This window comes from Pagrus major, chromosome 10, assembly GCF_040436345.1.
Source record: "Pagrus major chromosome 10, Pma_NU_1.0".
Lineage (NCBI taxonomy): Eukaryota > Metazoa > Chordata > Actinopteri > Spariformes > Sparidae > Pagrus > Pagrus major.
The window spans coordinates 7356723-7370376 of NC_133224.1; the positions used below are offsets into that span (position 1 = coordinate 7356723).

General features: G+C 37.1%; 1 protein-coding gene across 1 annotated transcript; it reads right to left on the reverse strand.

Annotated features, from left to right (window-relative positions):
• Positions 1 to 1127: 1127 nt before the first annotated feature.
• On the reverse strand, positions 1128 to 10275 carry LOC141003299 (Fc receptor-like protein 5). Its single transcript, XM_073474625.1, has 14 exons — positions 10107 to 10275; positions 8042 to 8320; positions 7056 to 7322; positions 6642 to 6911; positions 5661 to 5924; positions 5249 to 5518; positions 4265 to 4528; positions 3944 to 3996; positions 3754 to 3831; positions 3301 to 3316; positions 3134 to 3207; positions 2964 to 3014; positions 1360 to 1410; positions 1128 to 1154 (listed from the first exon to the last, which is right to left on the reverse strand). Exons 1-14 carry the CDS (start codon positions 10273 to 10275, stop codon positions 1128 to 1130), a joined length of 2133 nt encoding a protein of 710 aa, XP_073330726.1.
• Between the last annotated feature and the right edge of the window lie 3379 nt (positions 10276 to 13654).

A 13654-nucleotide genomic window follows, 5' to 3' on the forward strand; every position in this document is an offset into this window, starting at 1 on the left:
CCTGTACAGCTCAGTGCTACACTGTCAGGACTTACTGTTATAGTCAATGAACAGTGGTTTAAAAAACTAAAATATTCCTCTTCTTGATTTACCACTGAGTATAGTCACGTGCACTCTTGGAAATGGTAACGATACAATGATAATGATATATGTATAATACATGTCAAGGAAGTAATATGTAACATTACTACATTAAAATGTCTAAAATGACCAGACCTTTTTCATATACTTTGTTGAGTTTTGTGCTCATATTATCTTAAATGTTTCAAACAATGTTCAAACCCCCAAAATGGTTTCATTTAGTCGCCTGACTTTGATTTTGAAACTACCTCTGGTGCCAGTTTAGTAAAAAACAAAGAAACGTAAATGAGATATAAAACAACTCCACAGTATGAAGCATCATGTTGAGACACTAAGATAATTGACATGCAGTACAACATATGCCTGAATGGGCTTGACTCTAATACACATTATGAAGAGTGAGTAGTGACACAAGTATGAAGAGACTTTTCAAACTGAAGTAACTACAGTTATATTCATTTTTTTCCCCTCTAAATCTATGAGGAACACTGCTGACAGCTTATTGCTGGAAAAAGTTTATTGATGCATAAAATGGTCAACGACCTTTTAAAAATATACATTTATATAAAACAAAACATAAAATACAGAGAATATCAAACAATTTTTAAAATGACAGAAGAAAGCTTGTTTGTGTAACAGGATTATTTTTTTCACATAAAATACATTAAATGATATAAATGTTTAACTCTTTTTAATCAAAAACTACAAAAGATGCTGACTTTAAAGTTGCACAATCACCTCGTACCGAGTGTCGACACATAATATTTGTTCTTTGCAACAACAAACAACAACAACAAAGGTGTCAGAACATACCGGACGTAAACAACAAAACATTTCAATTATTATATGTGATAATCTAAACTCTTTATACCAAATACAACAGAAGATTAAAACCATATGATACATTCATTTTAAATGACCTGCTGTTAGATTCACTTTACCAAATACTGTTTGTTATTTGGACAGCACAGCTGCACACAGTGATCACATGAAAGCTGTGAAAGTACACAGATGTAGTTTTTCATGTTGTCAGCCGTTCCATTGGTTCAGTTGATACAGATTTTTTTATTGACCTGAAAGAAAAAGCAAAGTCAACAAAAAAGAGATTGAGTTTGATGTCAGGATTAAAAATGCTTTGTGACATTTTACTCTGTCCTCTCTCTCTCCCCCTCTTCCCCTCTCTGTCTCCCCCCGACCACTCTCCCAATAAAGTCACTCTTAGTGTGTCTGTGATCAATAACAACAGCTCCATGTTAAATAAAAAGGTATAAACTGTACCATGTTCAGCTTCTTGACGGCCTCTGATTGTGTCATAGACACAAACATCACCTACAGAGAAATGAAAATCAAGTCAAGGTTAATTTAATCACTTTAACTGTAAACAACAAATGAATCATGTGACTCCTCAGATTGTTTTGATCATTTAAAATGTGTTTATAGAGTCAAAAAGACTGAGACCACGCAACAACTCTATTTTTCATTTGTTTTGAATGTAATAATATTTTTTATTGCAGATGATAATATCAGCTGAACAATTAGAGTTAAAAGTTGATTCTTTGAAGAATTCTGGTATTTCTTAACCCACCTCCAGTCTTTTGTCTTGCTTCACCAACTAAGAAGTGGTTTAGGAACGGCTAATCGTCCTCGAGACAACTACAAGACAGCTTTCCTTTGACAGACTTCACCTGATTGGATTCTTGTGTGTGTATTTATCAAATTCTGTATCTGTGATGAAGTTGCTTTTCTATCTTTCAGGGAACAAACTTGATTTATTGATCTTCTGATGGTGTGTTGTGGAATTTCGAGAGAGAGATGCAGAAAACTCAAAGACACCGACGACGTCGAAATAGTTTATACAAACATGATCATGGAGGAACAAAATAACAGCACAACTGTCTGCACAGTGCATTGTCAAGTCAATCCTCCCAAACCTTCTCTAGTTTCAGGTTTTGTCCTCTAAGCTCAGGAAGCAGCCCTCCCATACATGGTTATCTGTTTAACAACAAATAAGTGGGAAGTTACTGCAGAGCTTCTCACCTCTGACTTAGTGAGGAATACAAAGAAAATGTGTAGAAGACAGTAAGTCTGCTACTGCAGATAGATCGAAGGCCATCCTATGAGTTTACACAAACAACAGCCTTGGTTAGTCAGAGATCCGTTTTGTAAACATGTCTACAGCAGCTTCCAACTGCTAAGTTTGCAAAGACCATGAGATATAAACTCATAGATCAGACGTCACTATGCCCTCATCCATACATTATCGGGCCTAACCTTTATACAGGGTATGTAGGACATCTTTCTCCCACAGTGTGCTCACTTTGGGTCTGTCTTTGGATACAACTGATCCAGTTTCTGTGAAGTGTTTTATAGTTTATATTGTTACATGCACTGCTCCTTTAGAAACCTTGAGTCTGGAAATGATTTGATGCTAAGACTCACACTTCCTTAGCACTTTCTGATTATTTCCAGGTTTACGTGACAATATTAGAGATTTTCAATGGTCATTTTCAATGATTAGATTTATAATATTAGTTTAACTGCTTACCATGGAGAAGAGAGGAGTAATGATCATTCTCGTAGTCCTCACGATTTGCGTTGCCGCTCTCCGGCTGGACTGGTCTACAACACGTATCAGATGCAATACATTTAAATAGGAACATAAAGATAAAGAGAAAGATCAGAAGACGAGAGAGTGTTGCACCTACCTGACAAAGCATGAATCTGTGAAAAAGACATTTGTTGTTAGATGTGTAACTCAGTCTAAAATATGTCATTCAGACAAATAAATATCCTCAAGGATTGTCAACAAGGCATTTACAGTTAAATTAAATTGTCTCATATTTCTAACAGCGCCATGTTAAATAAAAAGGTATAAACTGTACCATGTTCAGCTTCTTGACGGCCTCTGATTGTTTCATAGAGACAAATATCACCTACAGAGAAATGAAAATCAAGCCAAGGTTAGTTTCCAATACTTATTAAACAAACTAAGATTTTTTTAGATTACTTAAAATATAATATGTAAAAAATAAAGATTAGTTTAACTGCTTACCATGGAGAAGAGCAGAGTAATGATCATTCTCGTAGTCCACACGATCTGTGTTGGCGCTCTCAGGCTGGACTGGTCTACAACACGTATCAGATACAATACATTTAAATAGGAACATAAACATGTGTTGATGTTATGTTCAAAATGAGATGAGAGAGTGTTGCACCTACCTGACAAAGCATGAATCTGTGAAAAAGACATTTGTTGTTAGATGGTTGTTATACTGCTATTCTATCTCATGAGATCAGAGTATGTGTGTGTATTTGAATAATTAAAAAAACATCTAATAATAGAAGAAGAAGGTCTCACCCTTGGACGCTCTGTAGCAAAACAACACCAGCAGAGGAATAACAAGAACGAGTCCACAAACCAGCCCAACAATCAACAGTACAGGAAATGAAGAGCTTTCAGGCCTGGACACTGTTGTAATAAATAGTAAATATGAACTATTAATGAATAAAACTGAATTAGTGCTTTAATCAGAGTCAACGGAAACCAACAGATGAATGTGTCTGAAACTAAAACTACTTTGAATTTAGTTCAGTATTCAGCTAAATTTCTTTCTCACACAGAAACAGTTCACATATAAAAGACAATGGAATAATTGTTTTAATCCTACTCACCCTGAACTGACATCCAGCTCTGTGCTGACTCTTGTCCTGAGTGTTGACACTTGTAGAATCCTTCATCTGACTTTGACACTGCAGAGATATTTAACTCCCATCTGGTGTCATTTTGAATCAGTTTCTCATTGTGATAGAAAAACACAATGGATTCAAGTGTTTGTCTTCTTAATTTGCAGCTCAGACTAACAGACTCTCCCTCAGTCACAGGACGGGCAGGACTCAGCAGGATCATATCTCCATCTGTTAAACAGTCAAAGAATACGAGGTTTCAGTCAGAGATCAGCTGGTCCAGGAACTTGAGAATGACTGGATTTAGAGAGATGAGAAACAATACATACTGGGTTTTTTTCTTTGACTTTTCTCATTGATTTAACAGTGATCATAAAATCTGACGTTCTATTTCGTCCCTACTTCATCCAGGACTCATAGAACCGTAGTTACAACTGTAACTTTCGTTTTATCTTCATACAAATAAAAAAATACAATATATGTCAAATGTCAAACTCACCATTTTTGCTGATAGTGATTGAATCACTGTACTCTGTGTAGTAAACTGGCTCTCCTCTTCCTCCTCTGCACCAGTAGACTCCTTCCTCTGAGACACTTCTTCGTCCAGCTGAGAGTTGAGTGGTCAGAGGTTCAGATGTTTTCTCTCCTCTGTACCAGAAGTATTTCCAACCAGCTGATGGGTTCACAGAGCAGGTCAGGGTCACACTGCCCCCTACAGGAATGTCTCTGTCATCAGCCCTCAGTTCAGCCTTTGGTCTGTTTGCTGTTTGATTTAGAACAAAGACATAAACAAGGAAATTAATGTCACTGTGATTTACTTCAGTTAATATAGTGCAGCCCCTACAGACAAGAAATACTTGAATTATAAGACTTACATTTGCATTAATATTATCACTGAATTAATTCATAAATACTGGACACATATTAGTTTAAACCTCTCTTGCATGTCATGCCTCTCTCTCTTTTCCTGGGTTTCTTAATGAATTAGCTGCTGCACTACTGAATGTTACATTTGTGAAGGTAAAACCTTGTGTTTCAATGTTGAAGAGCCAAGTTGAACACTTTCACTGTGGTTTTTCATTGTTGAAGGACAACTGTTTAATTATCAATGATCTGTAGCCTCTTATCCTTTGCAGGGTCACAGGGTGATTATCCCAGCTCACATTTGATGAGAGCGAGGTTACATCCTGGACAGACTGTCAGTCTATCACAGAGTGAACACATAACACAGACGACCATTGACACTATCACTTACAGGAGATGTAGACGACTCAAGTGATTCATCTAAACTAACCTGACTGTGATTAACCTGAGTTAACTCAACCAGTCGGCCAAATGTTTCTTTCACAGCCAGAACCTTCTTACTACGGACAACAGTGTTAAAATGGAATATCATCATCATCGTTTCCTGCTGCTTAATTTAGATTAATGAAAACATTGAAACATGACATTTTCAGTATGAATGACAGATAGTCCAACTTACATGATACAGTCAGTTTGATGGCGTCGCTCCACCATGTTGAGGAATATGAGTCTCTTCTTCCTTTACACCTGTATTCTCCACTGTGAGCATTAGTAGCACTGATGATCCTGTATTCATTGGATGTTGGAGGTGTGTTTAAGTTGTCTTTAGTCCATTCATACGTCCATTTATTATCTCTTCCCCTCTGGATCTCACATCTGAGGGTGATCCTCTCTCCTCTGTATATTTCAGACCAGTTTGGCTGCAGAGTCACAACAGCCTTGTTGTGAACTGTTAATGTTCAAGAATTCACAGTAAGGAAACAAAAATGACAAAGTTAAATCTACATCATGTCTTTTTTAATAATCAATCAACAAATATAAATACAGTAAATGTTTTAAAATTATTTTTCCAAAACAAATATCAAACTCACCATTTTTGTTGATAGTGATTGGATCACTGTACTCTGTGTAGTAAACTGGCTCTCCTCTTCCTCCTCTGCACCAGTAGACTCCTCCATGTGAGACACTTCTACGTCCAGCTGAGAGTTGAGTGGTCAGAGGTTCAGATGTTTTCTCTCCTCTGTACCAGAAGTGTTTCCAACCAGCTGATGGGTTCACAGAGCAGGTCAGGGTCACACTGCCCCCTACAGGAATGTCTCTGTCATCAGCCCTCAGTTCAGCCTTTGGTCTGTTTGCTGTTTGATTTAGAACAAAGACATAAAAAAGGAAATTAATGTCACTGTGATTTACTTCAGTTTATATAGTGCAGCCCCTACAGACAAGAGATACTTAATTTATAAGACTTAGATTTGCATTAATATTATCACTGAATTAATTTATAAATACTGGACACATATTAGTTTAAACCTCTCTTGCATGTCATGCCTCTCTCTCTTTTCCTGGGTTTCTTAATGAATTAGCTGCTGCACTACTGAATGTGACATTTGTGAAGGTAAAACCTTGTGTTACAGTGTTGAAGAGCCAAGTTGAACACTTTCACTGTGGTTTTTCATTGTTGAAGGACAACTGTTTAATTATCAATGATCTGTAGCCTCTTATCCTTTGCAGGGTCACAGGGTGATTATCCCAGCTCACATTTGATGAGAGCGAGGTTACATCCTGGACAGACTGTCAGTCTATCACAGAGTGAACACATAACACAGACGACCATTGACACTATCACTTACAGGAGATGTAGACGACTCAAGTGATTCATCTAAACTAACCTGACTGTGATTAACCTGAGTTAACTCAACCAGTCGGCCAAATGTTTCTTTCACAGCCAGAACCTTCTTACTGTGGAGAACAGTGTTAAAATGGACTATCATCATCATCGTTTCCTGCTGCTTAATTTAGATTAATGAAAACAAAACATGACATTTTCAGTATGAATGACAGATAGTCCAACTTACATGATACAGTCAGTTTGATGGCGTCGCTCCACTCTGTTGAGGAATATGAGTCTCTTCTTCCTTTACACCTGTGTTCTCCACTGTGAGCCTCAGTAGCACTGATAATCCTGTATTCATTGGATGTTGGAGGTGTGTTTAAGTTGTCTTTAGTCCATTCATACGTCCATTTATTATCTCCACCTCCCTGGATCTCACATCTGAGAGTGATCCTCTCTCCTCTGTATATTTCAGACCAGTTTGGTCGCAGAGTCACAACAGCCTTGTTGTGAACTGTTCATGTTCAAGAATTCACAGTGAGGAAACAAAAATGACAAAAAGATAAATCTTCATCATGTTTTTTTTAATAATCAATCAACAAATATAAATACAGTAAATGTTTTAAAATTATTTTTCCAAAACAAATATCAAACTCACCATTTTTGTTGATAGTGATTGGATCACTGTACTCTGTGTAGTAAACTGGCTCTCCTCTTCCTCCTCTGCACCAGTAGACTCCTCCATGTGAGACACTTCTTCGTCCAGCTGAGAGTTGAGTGGTCAGAGGTTCAGAGGTTTTCTCTCCTCTGTACCAGAAGTATTTCCAACCAGATGATGATGGGTTCACAGAGCAGGTCAGGGTCACACTGCCCCCTACAGGAATGTCTCTGTCATCAGCCCTCAGTTCAGCCTTTGGTCTGTTTGCTGTTTGATTTAGAACAAAGACATAAACAAGGAAATTAATGTCACTGTGATTTACTTCAGTTTATATAGTGCAGCCCCTACAGACAAGAAATACTTGGACTGTAAGACTGAAATTTGCATTAATATTATCACTGAATTAATTTATAAATACTGGACACATATTAGTTTAAACCTCTCTTGCATGTCATGCCTCTCTCTCTTTTCCTGGTGTCTTAATGAATTAGCTGCTGCACTACTGAATGTTACATTTGTGAAGGTAAAACCTTGTGTTTCAGTGTTGAAGAGCCAAGTTGAACACTTTCACTGTGGTTTTTCATTGTTGAAGGACAACTGTTTAATTATCAATGATCTGTAGCCTCTTATCCTTTGCAGGGTCACAGGGTGATTATCCCAGCTCACATTTGATGAGAGCGAGGTTACATCCTGGACAGACTGTCAGTCTATCACAGAGTGAACACATAACACAGACGACCATCGACACTATCACTTACAGGAGATGTAGACAACTCAAGTGATTCATCTAAACTAACCTGACTGTGATTAACCTGAGTTAACTCAACCAGTCGGCCGAATGTTTCTTTCACAGCCAGAACCTTCTTACTGTGGAGAACAGTGTTAAAATGGACTATCATCATCATCGTTTCCTGCTGCTTAATTTAGATTAATGAAAACATTGAAACATGACATTTTCAGTATGAATGACAGATAGTCCAACTTACATGATACAGTCAATGTGATGGCGTCACTCCACTCTGTTGAGGAATATGAGTCTCTTCTTCCTTTACACCTGTGTTCTCCATTGTGAGCCTCAGTAGCACTGATGATCCTGTATTCATTGGATGTTGGAGGTGTGTTTAAGTTGTCTTTAGTCCATTCATACGTCCATTTATTATCTCTTCCCTTCTGGATCTCACATCTGAGGGTGATCGTCTCTCCACTGAATATCCAGCTGTGAGGAGTCCAGATGGGTTGAAGGGTCAAAGTGGCCCTGTTGGAAACTGTTCAGATAAAATATGCAGTTGGGATGTAAACAGGATTATAATTAAAAAGATAAACATTTTCCACTATAATCTTGATAGCTATTACTTGAATACATGTTTCAAAAATCATACAAATACTCAACAGCTATGAGAACAAAATATTTTCCCAAATCGTGAAAAGAAACTACTCAAAGGCCAATGAAGTGCCAAGCAGTGTTAACAGTAGCAGCTGCTGAAGGGATGAGAGCTTTCAGAGTTTAACAACAGTCTCCCAAAGTACTAGCAGCCTTCCACAGGATGCATTTAGTACAGACATAGACTGTTTTGACCACAGCAACATGGAAGAACATCTTCATTATCCCTCTTTGTTAGTCTTGTGTTCATCATGCAGGCTGGATTCTCAAAGGACTTTATGAACAAATCAACACCTCTTAACATTAGGATATAAAGGTTGTTTAAATTAAAATCTGGTTAAAATAAAAACATGTAGTGATTTTGGCATTAATAACATTAATGTTTAACTCCCAGCACAACATGCTGATTGTGTGTTTTCCCAGCCACCTCCACTTCCTCTTGTTCACAACTACAGTATTAGCAGCAGTACTGTGTAAACTTTTCCTCATGAACAATCTCCTAATACAGATATTGATAAATAAAACTGAACAGCATAAAGGAAGCATCCTCAAATCTTTGTTTCTGTTAACAAAGTGAAGGAGGTCAAACCAGTAGCCCATTCTTGACATGATGAAGTATATTTAAACATTTTTCTTTTTGTCAGTAAAGTGAGAGGTACTGGGCTAACATGACTAACAATCACTTTCCCTTCACACTGTGGACATTGTTTAAGAACATAAAGACTGTAGGTTGTTTATTCCATTAGAAAATACTAAACTCACCAGTTTTCTTAATGACGACTGCATCACTTTCAGGTGTGATGACATCTGGTTCACTTCTCCATCCAAAGCAGGTGTATTTGCCTCCTTGTGAGATAACTCTGTTTGATTCAGAAACATTTTCAGCCTGAAGAGGAGTTTTATCAGAAGAGTCTGTCGTCTGTCTGTACCACTGATATTTGAAGCCAGCAGGATCCTCCACAGCACATGTCAGTGTCACACTGCCCCCCAGTGGTATGACTGTCCTGTCTGCTGTCAGTGTGACTGTACGTCTGCCTGCTGTTTGGTTTGGAAAAACAATAAAACAAGGAAATTACTGTCATGGACATGCCATCAAAAATGTTTTTACATTATTACATAACACAATGAAAACACTTATTGTTTCAATGAACTGATTTGTTGAACAGTTTTGACCCCACAAACAGCTGCAAGTACAGAAAACACAAGAAAACAGAGAAAAGTTGTTCACATCAAGATAAATATGTTTCAATACCAAACACATTTCTAGGGACCACTAGCAGTAAAAGGCTGATAGTACGTGTACCCAATATCTGAAATAATTCAATCAGGCAATCAGCCTCTCAGCCACCAGGATTCTTGTGACAAGAGCTGCTTGACATTGAGGACTGTCAGGCTGTTTATTGATCGGTTAGTTGAAGGCAGATGAAAGCTTAACTTGTTGTTCAGCACTTGATAGTATTTTAAGAGAATCATGAATACTTCATGTAAAATCTACTGCAAGAAGACAGTAAACTCGACTGGATGAAGACAGTGAAATGCAACTGAAAGCTTAGAAACGCTAATAAGTGAATGTTTGATGTTTAGAGAGTTTGTGACCTGTTCTTTGGATTCTTGGTGCAGCATTGAAAACAATAATAATGTTTTTTCATCACAGTGAGACAGCTTCTTACCTTTCACTCTCAGCTCTCTTTCTGCAGATTCTGTCCCATCATCAAACTTACACTTGTACCAGCCCACATCTGACACTGACACTCGAATTTTCATTTCTCCTGTTCTGGATGACCAATGGGTTCTGTCCATTTCAATAGGTGATCCATCTTTGAAAAAGGTAGCTGTCATCGTACGTCTTGAAGTACGATGCTTACAGCTCAGAGTCACCAAGTCTCCTTCAAACAAAGTGAATGCAGGAACTTCCAGGACTGCATCAGCATCTATGTAACAGAGGTAGAGAGATGTTTTATTAATACGTTCAATCAAATGAACATATGATTTATCTGACAACATACAAGTTATTTAGCAGTGATATTACATCAATACCAAATATGTTTTTAAACTGTATCAAGAACATTCAACATTAAGGAGGATTTGAGGAAGCAGTAAAACTTTATTTACCTATTTAACTTGGTGCAACAGTTATAAGAATGTTGCTTTGCTGTGTACACACAGGACGGGTTATTTTTATGGTCGAGTCCTGTATTTTGCTTTCACAAAGAAAAGATGTCTGATGGTTTGTTGTGAAAACCAACGTTTATTTATTTATTTATATGAATCTCTTGATGTGAACAGCTGAACTCTGCCCTTCTTTTCTCACTTTTCTTCTCTGATTGTTTCTCTGTCTGGATACAGTTAACAGTGATTTTATTACTCACACATAGAGACTATAGAGTGATAAAATTTAAAGACATACAGAAATTATGCCAAAGAGCATTGAAACTGTTCTGGAGGTTTGTAGTTTTGAAAGTCTTTGATTACTTAAGACACTTTAGTTTGGTTTATAATTTGTCAGCCATCTGTTTCTTTCCCCTCATCAGACGAATCTTCTTCTTCATAATTCTGCTCTGTTAAAATGATCAAAAAGGTAACAGACTCTTTGGTAAATGTACAGTTTCATATCAGGATCAGCATCAGCTCTCCCTACAGAAACATGCAAACAAAAACTCTGAGACACAAAGTGTTGGGAGAAGTAAACTACATAATTATAACACATAATAATTAAACTAGCGGTTTAAATACATTCTGCAGTGACTTGCTGACAGTTTAACATCATTCATATGTGCATCATAATCCAAGTAGTTAAATCCCATTTCCCATTTTTGCAGCTAATTACCGCAACTATAAACAGCGTTGGGCCAAAATTATAATAATAAGAATGAAATGATTATTTTTATTTTACCATTGCTTCTCTTCTCTGTCCTCTTTTACTGTACCAGCCCTGCTCCCCTCTTTGCTTTGATCCTGACTGCAGTGAAGGAATGTCGAGTCAATCCATTCATCACTTACATGTATTAGGTGTCAATTAGTCCTAAGTCTTGATTATTGCTATTTAACAAATGTTCAGAGAAGTTGTTGAGTGCTTCTTTTGAAATTACTCATCTGGACTCTAGTTTTTGGAAGGCAAGTGTCTGTTGGACATTAGATACAAAACCAAAACTGACATTCTGCACCTTCCCATGAATTGTGAGGTTTATTGTTTTTTCTTTATGTATGACCTGTGAACAAGTGGACTCTTGCAGTATAATATTTTGTATAATATTCTGTTAAAATTGTGAATTAGGTTTAGGTTAGGTTTTGTTCATTCACCTTCTGTCAAACCAGTAGCCCATTCTTGACCTGATGAAGGATATTTAAACTTTTTTATTTTTTTCAGAAAAGTGAGAGGTACTGTGCTAACATGACTAACAATCACTTTCCCTTCACACTGTGGACATTGTTTAAGAACATAAAGACTGTAGGTTGTTTATTCCATTAGAAAATACTAAACTCACCAGTTTCCTCAATGACGACTGCATCACTTTCAGGTGTGATGACATCTGGTTCACTTCTCCATCCTCTGCAGGTGTATGTGCCTCCTTGTGAGATAACTCTGTTCGATTCATGAACATTTTCAGTCTGAAGAGGAGTTTTATCAGAAGGGTCTGACGTCTGTCTGAACCACTGATATTCAAAGCCAGCAGGATCCTCCACAGTACATGTCAGTGTCACACTGCCCCCCAGTGGTATGACTGTCCTGTCTGCTGTCAGTGTGACTGTACGTCTACCTGCTGTTTGGTTTAGAAAAACAATAAAACAAGGAAACTACTGTCATGGACATGCCATCAAAAATGTTATTACTTTTTTACATGACACAATGAAAACACTTATTGTTTCAATGAACTGATTAGTTGAACAGTTTTGACCCCACAAACAGCTGCAAGTACAGAAAACACAAGAAAACAGAGGAAAGCTGTTCACATCAAGATAAATATGTTTCAATACTAAACACATTTCTAGGGACCACTAGTAGTAAAAGGCTGATAGTACGTGTACCCAATATCTGAAATAATTAAATCAGGCAATCAGTTTGTGAAACCTAATGTTAGCTTGCCAATATCTCTGGCAAGTGGTCTTCAGTTCCCCTATGTCACATCTGTGAATGTGTTTCTTGATTTGCTCAAGTTTAATTTATTTGCAGCGTTTTCTTAAGTTGCAGTGCATTAAGCGCTCTGAGCCACCTGCACCTTTGAGACAAAAGCTACTTGAAATTGAAGACAGTCAGTTTATTGATTGGTAAGTTGGAGGCAGATGAAATATTGACTTGTTTAGCAATTTTTTGCATAGTTTGAATAATTCATGTAGCATTTACTGCAAAACCAAGAGAAAATCTCTATTGGATGAAGACAGTGCAATGCAACTGAAAGCTCAGAAAAGCTAGTAAGTGGACATTTGATCTTTGATGGCTAATTTCTGACATATTATTTAGATTCTTGTTGCAGCATTTAAAACAATCATAATTTTTTTTTTCATTACTATGAGACAGCTTCTTGAAGCAAATCACCTCAGATTACAGTGTGTACTGAGCTGTGTGAGAGAGAAAATGTCAAAAAAATGACAAACTAAGCCAGTCAAAGTTTAAAGTTTCAGGATCTGAAACGATTGAGTTTATGTTCATACATCCAACGAGCACAGTGCAAAACATGATTATATCAACATGGCTTATAAATAAGTAATACTGTTGCTGCTAAACTTGGTGATAGTAACAATAACTTTACAGAGCTGCTGGATACAGTTAACAGTGATTTTATTACTCATACATAGAGACTATAGAGTAATAAAGTTTAAAGACATACAGAAATTATGCCAAAGAGCATTGAAACTGTTCTGGAGGTTTGTAGTTTTCAAAGACTTATGACTACTTTTATTATTTAAGACACTTAAGTTTGGTTTATAATTTGTCAGCCATCTGTTTGTGAAGCATTTGGCAACTTGTGACTGTTGCAGCTCCCAGAGGTAATACCAAGAAACACAGCATGAGGCAGCAAACACACCATGTCACTGCACAAAGTGACTGAGTGAGTGACAGACTGTTGTAAATGACTGTATCACCTGTTGGTTCTTTCCCCTCATCAGACTAATCTCCTTCTTCATAATCCTGCTCTGTTAAAATGATCAAATAGGTAACAGACTCATCATTTTTGTGACTTTTTGTATAATATTATGTTATAATTTTGTATTAGGTTTA

What these genes read in the sequence shown, in the direction of transcription:
- LOC141003299 (XM_073474625.1), bottom strand. Translation starts at nt 10,275, where the DNA reads ATGACAGCTACCTTTTTCAAAGATGGATCACCTATTGAAATGGACAGA. An exon ending in CATCACATTGACTGTATCAT is followed by an intron (nt 7,323 to 8,041) that starts GTAAGTTGGACT and finishes TAAATCAAACAG; the next exon opens with CAAACAGACCAAAGGCTGAA. An exon ending in AATCACTATCAACAAAAATG is followed by an intron (nt 5,519 to 5,660) that starts GTGAGTTTGATA and finishes GAACATTAACAG; the next exon opens with TTCACAACAAGGCTGTTGTG.